The sequence below is a fragment of the Alosa pseudoharengus genome, unplaced genomic scaffold (genome assembly GCF_046254945.1).
Source record: "Alosa pseudoharengus isolate Yale_2024_CS ecotype anadromous, Long Island Sound unplaced genomic scaffold, YU_APseudo_1.1 YU_APseudo_1.1_scf_15, whole genome shotgun sequence".
NCBI lineage: Eukaryota > Metazoa > Chordata > Actinopteri > Clupeiformes > Clupeidae > Alosa > Alosa pseudoharengus.
In genome coordinates this window covers 29,901,201-29,915,332 of record NW_027468620.1, presented here as the reverse complement: position 1 = coordinate 29,915,332, position 14,132 = coordinate 29,901,201, and the positions used below count along the sequence as shown (strand labels likewise).

Sequence of the window (14,132 nt, the reverse complement as noted above, 5' to 3'; positions counted from 1 at the left end):
CGCTGCGACCTGAAGGATGGCGTGGTTGAATATCCACTTCTCCTGCACTTCGGGTCTAATAGCGGATGAATTGTATGACCACCAGATGACGCCATTTCACTGCACCTCGGGCCTAATAGCTGCTGTAACTTCGTTTAAGTAATAAGCCTCGAGGAGCCGACGGTTACACTTGTTTTAGGGGCGTTGTTAGCCACGCTGCGCAAGCCTGGTAGGCTACAGGAGAAGCCCATAGGCTACAGTCGCGTGTGTTTGGGGTGATTTATTCCATGTATTAATAAAATAATAATGTAACATTAAAGAAATAGCCTACATAGATAAAAAAAAAAACTAAATAATTACACCAAGAAAGTAAAGAAGCTTTATCATTGATATATAAGCTTACTGAAAATCAAATAAAGGCCTAGCCTACAATTGTGTTCCACAGACAATATGTCCTACAGATAATAACAACAGTAAGAACATAGGCTAACCTAAGTCATGATGACACGAGGGCTTAAGTCTCATGTTGGCCTATGACTACGTAGCCTAGGCTACCAAGCACGTCTGGGTCTGCGACAGTGAAATAGCTCCAATATTAATTGTGTCGCCAATAAATATATGCTAACATGAATCTCATCAGTCACCTATAGATAAGGGTTAGGCTATAACATATGTAGGCTATAATGTAAAAATAGGGTCATATCATATAATGTTGACTTATTAAGATGGGGGAGAGAGCAGGACATATTAGGCTACACTGAACTAACTGTTCATTGTTGAAAATCAATCAAAAGTTTGTAGTTGATCCGGATGTCATTGGTCGCAAGGACTGTTAATGGGTGTATCCACAATTGGGACCTTGTTACAAGTTGGTCTTTCAGCTGCTAATGCAATCAGTGGCCGTCAGAAAACATGTTAAACAACTGAGGAATGAGATGCCACACATAAAATGTACAGTCAAACAGAACCCACAAACATCAATGCGAATCAACCAAACACTGCAGGGAACCATGTTATTGTCAATCAGCACTCTGCCACGCTAAATCAGACCCTGCTTATGTTTGTGCAGAGCAGAACAGATATTTGTAGATATGATGCAGGACCTGTTAAGAGAGATTGGCAGCTCAGTCTCCCTCATATTAGTCCCTACGGTGGATGATGTAATAGCATAGTGCTGCTGCTTCTGATGTGCAAGACAAAACAGGGTATATTCATAATGTGACAGGCAGCATGTATTTATCATTATGTTACAACCTCTGCACAACTACTATTGATGTTAGAAGAACAAAACAATACATCTTCAAATGTTCATTGCTTATTACATGTGTTATAAAAACAAAATCCTTGTCTGCTTTCTGTGTTTTTGCATGCACCTGTCTACAGGGGTGTAAAGACATATTTGTTCACCATGCACTTAGGCTGTTCTGAGTCATTGTTTGTGTGTTATAGTATTTGTTGATTTCCATTTATTGCCCATTGATATTGCATTCACATTATTGTTTATTATTGCTATTCTCCTTATTAATGTAGTGTCACCAACATTTAAAATAATATCAACTGACATTGTTATTCATAGCCATATTTATTCTGCTCTTATAAGGTAATACAGTGCACATATTTATATTTCATTTATACTACTCTAAACCACCTTCTGAAAATCAACTGTATAGTACTGTTTCACTGCACCATATTTCTTGACCTGTCTCACCACCTGCCTATACTGTAGGCTACTTACACCACCTTACTTACAACACTTTGAAGAGCCAAAAACAAAGCTCAGCACACCTGTTCTGTGCATCAGCAAAGTTGGAGGGTTAATTTATGAACCATCACTTCTAGCTGAAACATCACTTCTAGTAGGCTACATGTGACGCGTAGGCTAGAATAGAAGTCTTTATTGTCCACTACTGGGGAAATTCATCGGCAACACTTTATTTTAATGTGTCGCTGTTACAGTGTACCTACATGTACCTAATTAGGTACAGTGGTACAACCTGTGTAATAACATGTATCAGGTACTGTACTATCATTGTACTTGCATTATGTATTTGTGGGTACCTACATAGGCTATAGTTGTTACATTGTAATACTGAGCTGCTTTTACCAAACTTTGCCAATTTGCCTACATTTTCATCAGAGGCAAAGAGCTGACCTGAGACCTGCTGGATGGGGTAAATCTGGTCATGATAGATTTGATAAACAAACCATTCTTAGCTCCAGTCAAGGCCTCATTGTCTTCAGTGTACATGTAACAGCTGTGCTGCTACAACCTTGTTACTCTTTGATACAGTGGAATAAACCTATTAAGTGTACCAGTTAATTACTTACATGCACATATGACATGTATGTTGTGTCTTCGATGTCTTGGAACAGGTCTACTAATTGTACTGTGTGGTGTAACAGCAAGCACGTTTCAACACATCAATTACAGGATGCATGACATCATTGACAGGATGTATATAATATGTACATGTATATGTACAAGTACTTAACTGGTACACTTTATTTGAATGGGTTCATTCCACTGTATCAAAAGAGTAATAAATAACACAGTTGATACATGTATGTAGGGTAATGGCAGACATGTTCCAAGACACCAATGACACAACATGTAATGTAATATGTAATTGTAAGTGGGCAATTCCACGGAAAATTGACTTTTTGTCACATCCATAACGCCAGTGAAATGCCTTGGCATTTGTATGATGTGAATGTTACTATTCATTTTTTGTGCATTTTTCTCATGTGCATTCTTCAGCCAGAAATAGCAAATGCTCAAATTTCATGTAATCATTCACATCATACCATACCATCACATTTTATTGGCGTTATGGATGTTAGAAAAAACTTAATTTTCCATGGAATTGCCCAAGTACTTAGTACTTATGCCACTGTATCAAAGAGCAATAAGTGTGTACCAACACAGTTGATGTAGTGAATTAGTAGACCTGTTCCAAGACATCGAAGACACAACATACATGTCATATGTACATGTAAGTAATTAACTGGTACACTTAATAGGTTTATTCCACTGTATCAAAGAGTAACAAGGTTGTAGCAGCACAGCTGTTACAAGGATACAAGGAAGTTTATTGTCACATGCATATAGTTACTGGAAGTAAGAAATGCAGTGAAATTATGTCTGGTGTCAGCCTATTTGTGCATTTATGCGGGGGCGGGGGGGGAAGTGCAGTAGAAGAGGGGTTTAGTAGATTAAGTGGCAAGGGCTGCATAAGAAAGGTGGGGGAGGATTGGGATTGGGGGGGGGGCACCAACAAGAAGCACCCAAGAGCAAAAAAACATGTACACTGAAGACAATGAGGCCTTGACTGGAGCTAAGAATGGCTTGTATATCAAATCTATCATGACCAGATTTACCCCATCCAGCAGGTCTCAGGTCAGCTCTTTGCCTCTGATGAAAATGTAGGCCAATTGGCAAAGTTTTGTAAAAGCACTCAGTATTACAATGTAACAACTAAGCTTATATGTAGGTACCCACAAATACATAATGCAAGTACAATGATAGTACCTGATAGTATATGTTGTTACACAGGTTATACCACCATACCTAATTAGGTAGGTATACTGTGACACATTAAAATAAATATATATACATACACACACACACACACACATTACATACATACACATATAAATGTAGCATGACAAGTGTGTTTACATACAGCAAAAACTTCTGTATTGCCCTCTCTGTATATATATATATATACATACATACATACATACATACATACATACATACACACACATTACATACATACACATATAAATGTAGCGTGACAAGTGTGTTTACATATATCTCTGGGGGGATCTCGTCCGGGGAGTAATTGAGTCTAGAACCGCCACTGGTCCAGCCTTTCTCCCCATAAACCTCTGGATGCAGTTCACACCCGGGAGGTGCAGGGAAATCCTCCTGGAGCCGGACCACTTCCTCCAGATAAGCCTGGCACTCTGGCAACTCCCCCAAATGGAAGTGCACCCAGGCCAGGTTAGCCTGGTTGACCAGCAGATGGGGTCCTCTGCCCTCTGGTTCTTGCTGTTTGAGAGCCACCTCAGCCTGTCGCAGGTGTATCAGTGCCTCCTCTGCAGAGTCTTTGATGTGGTAGATGACGTAACCCAGCAGGCTGTACAGGTGACCCTCCCCAGCACAGCCATGTCGACTGCGGTCCTCCAAATGCTCCTGCTGCCGGTGTAGAATGCTAATGTTGCGACTGAGGTTCCAGGTGAAATGACACTAAAGACTCTCCAGCCGTCTCCTCAGATCAGTCTGAAATGAACTAGAGAGAGAAAAAGCAGTGAAAATAAATATGTGGAAATAAATTTGATCCCAACAATTATAGAGGCATATGTGTTAATAGTAATCTTGGGAAATGATTCTGCTCAATCCTAAACAAAAGAATCCAAAACTTTATAAAACATCACAACACCTTAGAAAACAGCCAAATTGGATTTATACCAAAACAAAGAACATCAGATCACCTGTTCACTCTTCAAACAATTGTCCAGCAGCACGCACACCAAAACAAATCAAAAATGTATTCATGTTTTATAGATTTTGAAAAGGCATTTGATTCGGTATGGCATGAAGGCCTTTTTCTACAGCTACTTCAAAATGGAATCGGAGGGAAAACATTTGACACTATAAAATCCATGTATAAACATAACAAATGCGCAGTAAAAATCGGTAACTCACGAACAGACTTCTTTCATCAGCAAAGAGGTGTTAGACAAGGTTGTCCATTAAGTCCCACACTCTTTAATATTTATATAAATGAATTGGCAAAATAACTTAATAATTCATCTGCCCCAGGGTTCAAACTTAAAGAATCAGAGGTAAAATGTCTATTATTTGCAGATGATCTGGTAATTATGTCAAAAACTGAAGAGGGGTTACAACAATTACTAAACCTAGTAAATACATTCTGCCAGACATGGGCATTAAAAATAAATATAGCAAAAACAAAAATCATGACATTCCAAAACAGATCCAGGGGGCAGGGAACAAAATCAACATTTAAACTTAACAATATCATAATTCAACACACAAATTCATATTATTATTCTAAAAATCACGTCAACAGGAAATTTCAATCCAGCTATAAAAGAATTAAAAGATAAAGCAATGAAAGTTTTCTACACAATCAAAAGAACAATAAAATATGAAATACCAATTCCAATCTGGCTAAAAATAATAAATAATATAATCGAACCAATCACGCTATATGGGAGTGAGATATGGGGACCATTAAGAAATCAAGATTTTCAGAATTGGGAAAAAGAAATCATAGAATCACTTCATACACAAATTTGTAAAAGCATACTAAAATTACACAGATCAACACCAAATAATGGAGCAAGAGCAGAATTAGGTCAATTCCCATTACTATTAAAAATTCAAAAAAGAGCAGTTAAATTTTATAACCATCTGAAGTCTAGTGACCCAAAATTCTATAAGTACCAAGCCCTTTGGTGACAAGAGAAAAATATTGCAGAGTGCCCTCAGCCAATTAGTCTTGAATTTAAATTCTAACACCAATGTAATACACCCCAAGAAAATCATGACACAACAAAAAGAAAATTACATACATTATTGGGAAAATTCAATTAAAACTCAAAGTAAAATGGAAGTGTATCAATCACTAGAAAGAGATTATAAAATGGCTGAATATTTATGCATCATAAAAGACCCCCAGATCCGAAAATTAGTCACTAGGTACAGACTCAGTGACCACACATTGGCCATAGAGAGAGGCCGCCACAAACAAACATGGCAACCAAAAGAGGAGAGGGTATGCACATGCTGCACACAAGAAATCGAAAATGAAAAACATTTCCTTTTACATTGTAAAAAATTTGAAAACATCAGATCAATATATTTTACAAAATTTGAAAAAATAATCCCAAATTTTAGAAATTTACAAAATGACACTCAAATCAAATACTTATTAGGATAGTACCCAACCTTATTACCACTAGCGGCACAATATGTCACAGAATGCCATAAAGAACGAGACAGCCACTAGGCAAGCTAATATATATTTATCTTCTTTTTTTTTTTTTTTCTCCATTGTGTGCTAGTGTGTGTGTGTTTGGGGGAGGGGGTGGAGTGTGCGGTGTGGGTGTGTGAGTGTGTGTGCTCTAATGTTCTATTATTTTTATTATTCTCCATAGTCATTGTTATTATTATTATTATTATTATTAATTGCTAATTTGTTTGATGTAACTCTTGCTTTGGCAACATTGTAACACTTACAGTCATGCCAATAAAGCTCATTGAATTGAAAATTGAATTGAAAATTGAAAAAGAGAGAGAGGGACAGAGAGAGAATGGGACAGAGAGAGTAAGGGAGAGGGAGAGAGTGATAGATAGAGACAGGGCCGGGGGACAGAGAGAATAAGGGAGGTAGACAGATAGAGAGACAGAATGACAAGCAGAGAGACAGATTAGCATTTAATACATTTTTACAAAGAAGACATCTGCATGTGCTGAAAACCAGAGTACTTCTCTCTTACTGATGTTACTGATCAGCCGTATCACAGAGCTTATTCCAGCAGGAGAGGACACATGAGAAAACAACATGTAATGATGATATAGTTTTATTTCATACTTACTCCATGATGGTACGCAATAGTGTGGTAGTGAATTGGAAGATGATACTGTATGATGTGATCTCCAAGTAGCTTCTCTTGAGAGCTCAGAGCCTTCAACCTCCAATATACCTCCAATATAACCAATATATACAGGGCTAGAGAGGCCCTATAAAGTAATTCAAGCTGACACTTTTTTACATAGTGGAAGGCAATACATGAGCAGGATATTAAGTTGCGTTTCAGTGAAACTGAAAAGTATATCAAAGTAGGTTATGCCAGAATAGTATTACACGATGTTCTTTCACATATATGATAAAGATGTAGGCCCTTGTGAAAAAAGACTTTACTATGGTTAGGCTATGTTTTTTTCTTATTTTTTTCCAATAAACAGAAATATTTCAAGATCACAACATACAACATGCAGTAAATCAAAATAGACAATCAATTCAGTATTTTCGTGTGACCTCCTTAGACAGCATCAGGTATACTTTGTTGTTAAGGTACTTGACTGGTTGTTTCTGCCATATTGGGGTTCTTGCGATTCAGTCTGTCTTGATTCTTTCAGGGTTTTTTTCCATTTAAAGGGAAACTTGGCAGGATTTCCCCCTCTGCTGGAGAAATTGTGCATTATGCTATTTCAAACTGTGGAAAAAGGTAATGATAAAGCACATGGATTTGTTTACAAGCGAGCAAAACGGTTAGCATAAGTTTGGCAGACAATGTGGATGTTACAAGGTAAGAAACACGATTTCAAACTAGTTTATTGTTTCTCACTTATCTTTTCGGGACGGTAGTCTCAATGTTGCAAGGTTGGTTTTCCGCCTGGGGACGCTAGGGGCAGCGGGAAAAGTCACCATTTTCACCGGAACAGGTCATTTAACCATTCAAATGATTTCTAAACGGGTTTATTACGTTGAAATAGTTGCCATAGACCCCTTTAATCCCAATTTGCATGGGTCTATGGCATTTCTGGCTCATGGTCTTTGGTAGTCTGTTACTTTGTTAGACTGTCCGGAATGGTGATGATGATTATGATATTATGGTATTATAAGCCTACAAATGATAATATAACATACACTACCGTTCAAAAGTTTGGGGTCAATTACTTTCCCACTCTATTATAGACAGAATACCAGCTGAGATCAGTTGCATTGTTTTTTTTAATCAGGGCAGCAGTTTTCCAATTACATTATGTGCTTACATAATTGCAAAAGGGTTCTCTAATGTTTTCTCAGTTAGCCTTTTAAAATGATATCAGATTAGTAAACAGAATGTGCCTTTGGAACATTGGATGAATGTTTGCTGATAATGGGCATCTGTATACTACATTTCTAAGTGACGTTAACACCAGGGATGGATTAAACAAATATGGGCCCCTGTGCACAATATCAAAAAAGGCCCCCCCTCCCCCTGACCGCGACGTTTATTTTTCACTAAACGGACTGGACAACAGTTGTCATATTTCTGACGGACCGGTAGCAGGGACGTTGATAGTATTTTGTGAGAGGTGGTGCTGATCATATTACGGGGGGTTCGGGGGTGTCTCCCCGGGAAAATTTAAACATTCTGGCTGTTAAATATACCCTTTTAACGCAGTTTGGAAGGGGCATACAAACTTGAACAGAGCAAGCAGGGCCCGTTTTCTGTCTGACTCAGGTGACGTGAACATTGGCTACCTGCATGATAAGGTTTTCACTTCACTGCTGCTTGACACTACATGCATGGAGACATATTTCACATTAACAGTGGAGATGTTAGCAAAACTATAGCGTTTGGTAAATGGAGATGCAGATCATCTCCCTAATTAATTTCTTAGCGCAACAGCCCACATTATGCGCTCACTCCAGCGCAGCGAGACAAGTGAAATAAGTGTAGGCCTATCTGTCATCGGCATCGCCATAGGCTATTTGCTACGATATAAGCTACTGTTAGGCCTACAACAAATCGCGATTTATTAGGCTATCCAATCGCTATGCTGTTTTCATGAACATTGCAGGAATCCACTTCATTCACCTACCCACGAGTAGTTCAGTGTCAGTTTCACTTTCGCAAACACGCATACACATTGAATGAGCACTTATAGCCTACCACTTCCACCTAATGTTATGCCTCTATATTTTATGAATTAAGAAGTATTTATTGATCAGGAAAACATTTAGTTTATTTTTCTTTCGGTCCGCGGTTCCATAATACCATTCAGTTGTGCCGCAAATTAACAGACAGAAGCACCGGGCATAATCTAGCCTAAATTCATGGCAATTTTTTTTTTTTTTAATCCGAGGGCCCCCATTGGCTGAGGGCCCCTGTGCACGTGCACACTTGGCACAAGCCATGATCCGTCCCTGGTTAACACCAACTGTTTTGTGACCTTTACGGGGGTTCTTGTCTGACTAATAATACAAGTCATGTGCTACAGTACATCTCTGGCATGTCTTTCTGTTTCTACAGAAATGGAACTAGAAGAGCTGGGTGTATAGCTGCAATTAGGTAGATTTATGAGTTACTATCAGTGCCCTCTGACAGAACTGTACACCTTACTCTTCTTCAAAACATGCTTTGATTATAAACTGTGCCATCTATGTTTAGATGACTTATCTTTATATGTCTCCACCATGATGTCAGTGGCTAACTGGGAGGGAGATACTGTATGGTGTAATGATAATGTCATCATGATTGTTTTGTTTTCAAGTGAAGCCGAGTGTTCATATTTGGCAATCACAGGTTGCATTGTGGTCTATCATTTATAGCTCAATACATATTTCCAATGCAAATATAAGGGTGAACCAGAGTACCAGGTGGGACTGTGTGTGGGTGGCCGGAAAGACTCCTGAAGCCAAGAATTAAGCCAGGCTAGTTTTGCCTGGTTCACCAGCAGGTGGCACTTGTGCTCTTTTTGCTGCTCTTCCATAACCTCTGCTTCTCTCCAGCACTCAGGCCCTCAAGCACACAGTGATGAGGGCAGCAGTTTCTGTCTGTGGTGGTTAAACCTGGTGTCTTCCCTATTATGACAACTATCCATCTATCTATCACATTAAATGATAAGTATTAAATGTCCTTGTGAGCATCTCTAGCATGTCAGGATGTCCTCATAAATAACCTTTCAATAGAGTTCACAAAACAGTGATAAACAATAATAAACACCCCTTGATAAAACATAAATATCCATCTGTTTTGATAAGTGAAAATGGAACATGCACACAACAGCCCGATAGGATCGGTGGCAAATTCACTTTGAAAAGAAAGAAAAAAAACACAGGTGTGTGAAGAGATAAAACAGCCTATAAAGAGACAGCTAATAGAACTACGGTAGCAAACTGAAAGAATTCATCAGTGGTTTTACACTTCTTGAAACACATTACACAATATATTGTAATTAATTTCTGGTTTGTTGTTTAACCCACTTAAAAATATCAGAAAGTGATTAGTCTTTATGAGTATAGATTTGAAATATTTTTAGGAAACAATGTGATGATCCCTTCAGAAATAATTCTCCAATATGACTGCAGCCATCACAGAGCAGGTTGAGTAAAAAGGCACAGATTTCATCATGTCTTTCATGCCATTTGACCATTTTTGCAAGGTATAGAATGCACATATCTGTTGTCAGAGACAACTGGGATCCGCACTGCATCTTTGTACATGTCTATCACATCAGAGGAAGGAACGTCTGAACTTGAAAAGACAGTGAAGTTTTGGAGTATACAAGTTGCTTCTCTGCATCATTGAAGTGTTCTTGACCTAAAAGGTTTTGTAAATCTTATCTATGTAGTCCTCGGCTTCTTTTTTAAATTGAGATACCAGGCGTCTTTTTCTGCACCTTAAAGCTGTTTTTAAAGTTGAGAAATTTTCAACTTCTAGCGGAAAAAAGCCCTATGTCACACTGTTTTTTGACAGCTGACCAATCAGAAGCAGTTACTCTGCATATAACACTACTGTTTTACTACTGTCCACAGCCTAATGTTCTACTACTGTTTTACTGCTACACTGTTTTTCATGCTATATTAGCACACATGACCAATGGCTTCTGCTACAATACTGAATGGCTGTAACCCTATTACCTCAACCTATTCTTGCATTGATATAGTTTTTATATTACCTTGTCTACATTTTACATTACTCTCTTATTTGTCCATATTTATTTATGCTGGTTTCTAGACCTTATTCTTGCACTGTTGTACTGTTGGACTACTTATTGCACCTTCACCATGACTCACTCGCTTAGAGCACCTTACCATGCACATAGAATTCCATGCCCAGCCCCGTCACTGCAAGCGCCTCGTGCTTGATCATCCTTAAGCACACTGTGGATTTTTTTATTTAATTTATATAGTATATTTAGTATTTAGTTTTTTAGTTTTCTTATCTTCTACTGTCTCTATTGTACAGTGGAGTTTTGTTATATGTATATACTTATATTTACCCTTTCTTCTGTAAGTGCATGTTGTGTGTGATGTCTGTATGCTACTGAGACCTTGAATTTCCCCTTGGGGATCAATAGAGTATCTACAGACTCTATCTGTCTATCTATCTATCTATCTATCTATATCACAAAAAGACGCTTCCGGCTACTTTTTGGAACAAAAATGATGGATTTTTAAAAAAAAAAATGAAAAAGCGGTCTGCACAACTTCTCTTGTCAGAAAAAGAAGCTAAGTCTGAACCCGTTCTGAACGTACCCAAACCTGTCTGGCAGTGTGCTGAACATTCTAACAAATATTATGTCATGGCAGATATAAGGCTGACTCTTTCAATATGTTGTTTAAAAGTACTTTTTCTACTGACTTTTTGTGGATACAAACATCAGTTAGTATCCATTTCTCTATGAAAATGTACTTTGGTAATAGACACTGCATCTACTTTAATTCGAAATAGTGGCATTCATTCATTTCATTTCATTTTCATTTATTTAGTTTGTACCTCAGGTTGATGTTTTGTTTTTTATATTTTTGAATTTTTATTATTTTCTTTCCCAAACAATTCAATAGTTAAAGCAGGGGAAAGGGAATGGTTCCAGTTCAAATAAATCTGGATACCTGAATATTGAATCACTTCTCACACCTTAAGCTCAACCATTTTACAAACATATTTTATTCAGACCCATCTGAAAAGAGTGCAAATATGTCAAACACTGAATCTCCAGCATGTCAAAATATCCTCATTCATTAACCAGTAGAGATCTCAAATAGTGATAAACAGAAGTAAACCCTCACAGTAATCAAAAATAAATCTCCATAGTCAGTGTAAATGGAACTTGCACACAAAATCTTAATGGGATGGGAAGCAAGTTTACTTTTTGGAGAAAAAACAGTTGAACTAATGTGTGAAGAGATAAAACAGTATGAAGAGACAACTAACTGAACTATGACAACAAACAGAAGGAATATATCAAAGGAAGTTTCTTCCACATAAAACACATTACAGAATGTAATTAATTTCTATTTTATTTTTTTTAATCCCATTTTACATATCAGACAGTGATTAGTTCTACACTCTATACAGGTAGCTTTGAAAGATATTTTGAACTATTTTAAACTATTCTTGAAAACATGTGCTACACCATGTGATAATCACTTCTTCAGAAATAATTTACGCCCATTATGCCTGCAGCTAACACAGAGCAGGTCAAGCAGAAAGGCCCAGATTTCATCACCTCTGTTATCCCTTCCATATCTGACAAGTGACACAAGGTTTTTAATACACCTATCTCTGTTGTCAGAGACTACAGGAACTTGCACAGCTTTTATGTACATGTCTACTGCCTCAGAGATACGATCGCACTTGTAAAGACAGTGACCATACTCCGTGTACAGGAGTTGCTTATCTGCATCACAGAGGTGTTCTTGACCTAAAAGGTTTTCATAAATGTTATTTGCAGCATCAAAATTGTCTACTTTCTCATACATTGTTGCAAGACTGCGACGCCCCTTGACAAAATGCTGAGTGTTCACCTCCTCATAAAGGGCAATAGCCCTTGTGGCCATAGCGGTTCGCTCCTCAGTTTTCTTCTTCAAGAAAATGACCTTCCAATACAAGCTGATAGCGAGGTTCTTCTTTGCTCGGGTTGAACGTGGAAATAAATCCAACATAGTCTTTGCAACATCTATGGCTTTGTCATATTCATTTAAGCGATACATAAGATGCAGGACATTGTTGAGACCATCAAGACGTCCAGAGGCAATGAGTTCTTCTGCCAATTTGTTTGCCTCTTCCTGAGCATTTTCTTTGTCCCCACTGTTGAGAAGTAAATTAATAAGCAATGCTGCAACACATATCTCCTTTTCATTCATTAGTTTTGCAACTCTAAGCTTTTCTACAATTTCCCTTTTCAACTCTGGGGTGACTTCTGATTCTGTGTAACCCCTTCCCATGGCAAGAGCAAGGCCTTTGTGGAAGTGTCTTTTCTGGGGTGCATATTTCAAGCCCATTTTGAAGCACTCTATTGCTTGTTGTTTGTGTCTTGTCTCAAACATTAACAGTGCCCAGCCTTTCTGACCACTTAACTCTGGGTGCATTTGGGAACCAGATGGGGCAGGTAAAGTCTCCTGAAGTCGAGTCACTTTATCCAGATAATCTTGGCTCTCTGTCAGCTCACCCCTAAAGTAATGCACCCAGGCGAGGTTTGCCTGGTTGACCAGCAGGAGGCAGTCTTTCTCTTCATCTCCCTCTTTGATCATTTTCTCTGCTTCCTTCAGGTGGGTCAAGGCTTCGTCACTGGAGCCCTGAGCATGAAGGACGTACCCAAGGAGGTTGTGCAACTGGCACATCCAGGTGCATCCAGTGTTAAGGCGATCCTGGAGATCTTGGTGGAGGTTCTCAAGTTTAGATGGGCTACAGTCTAACTGCCATTTGAAATGGCACTCCATGTTTTCCAAATGACGTCGCAGATCAATGTCACTGAAGGAAGAAGAAGTTCCTTTCTGAATAAGTGAGACTATGAATGTTTCGAGTAAAACTAGCTAATTATCTACCTAAAAGGCATGTAAAAAACATTAAACAAAACTAATGAAGGTGATTTCATATTATGAAAGCATTTCTTACATTTTCAAGGTATTAACTGCATAAAGTTTTGCCTATTGGCTGCTATGATAGATGTGTTTATTTATCCTTCCAATGATTATATGTGCTATTAAAATATATTGTAAGATTATACCACAAGTGCATATAAACGATCTGTGAATGCATTCTAGCTCACTCCTGCATTCAGATGATTGAAGTTAAGTCATGTGACAAGGTATCATTCAACAAAGATCATAGAACTTACTCCATGTTGATAAAGGTCGGAGAGCTTGTGTTTCCTGTGGTGGCTCTACCTGGTGTCTCTTCAGAACTGTACCAGGTATGTAGAATATCTGACCTTTATAATGTAAGGTGTTGTCATTGTAACAGCCACACCCATTAAAGGAAATTAGAACATATTTAAGTGAAACAAAACTGTGCGCACACTAAGCTTTTGTTTTTTGTGGCAGACACTTTTGTCCAAAGCTGACATGAATGTACACTATGCAGCCTGACAAATATTTTTGTTTCTTTGCAAGCAACTATCC

General features: G+C 38.2%; 2 protein-coding genes across 2 annotated transcripts in view; both read right to left on the bottom strand.

Annotated features, from left to right (window-relative positions):
• LOC143123953 (interferon-induced protein with tetratricopeptide repeats 5-like) overlaps window positions 1-6,614 on the bottom strand; it is a 205,025-nt gene extending 198,411 nt beyond the window's left edge. The window contains exons 1-2 of the mRNA XM_076285213.1: window positions 6,610-6,614; window positions 3,844-4,208 (exon numbers count right to left, since the gene is read on the bottom strand). Coding sequence (XP_076141328.1) covers window positions 3,844-4,208; window positions 6,610-6,614 — 370 coding nt within the window. The remainder of the gene's footprint in view (window positions 1-3,843; window positions 4,209-6,609) is intronic.
• Window positions 6,615-11,658: 5,044 nt separating this feature from the next.
• On the bottom strand, window positions 11,659-13,902 carry LOC143123853 (antiviral innate immune response effector IFIT1-like). Its single transcript, XM_076285135.1, has 2 exons — window positions 13,850-13,902; window positions 11,659-13,482 (listed from the first exon to the last, which is right to left on the bottom strand). Exons 1-2 carry the CDS (start codon window positions 13,852-13,854, stop codon window positions 12,156-12,158), a joined length of 1,332 nt encoding a protein of 443 aa, XP_076141250.1. The 5' UTR covers window positions 13,855-13,902; the 3' UTR covers window positions 11,659-12,155.
• Between the last annotated feature and the right edge of the window lie 230 nt (window positions 13,903-14,132).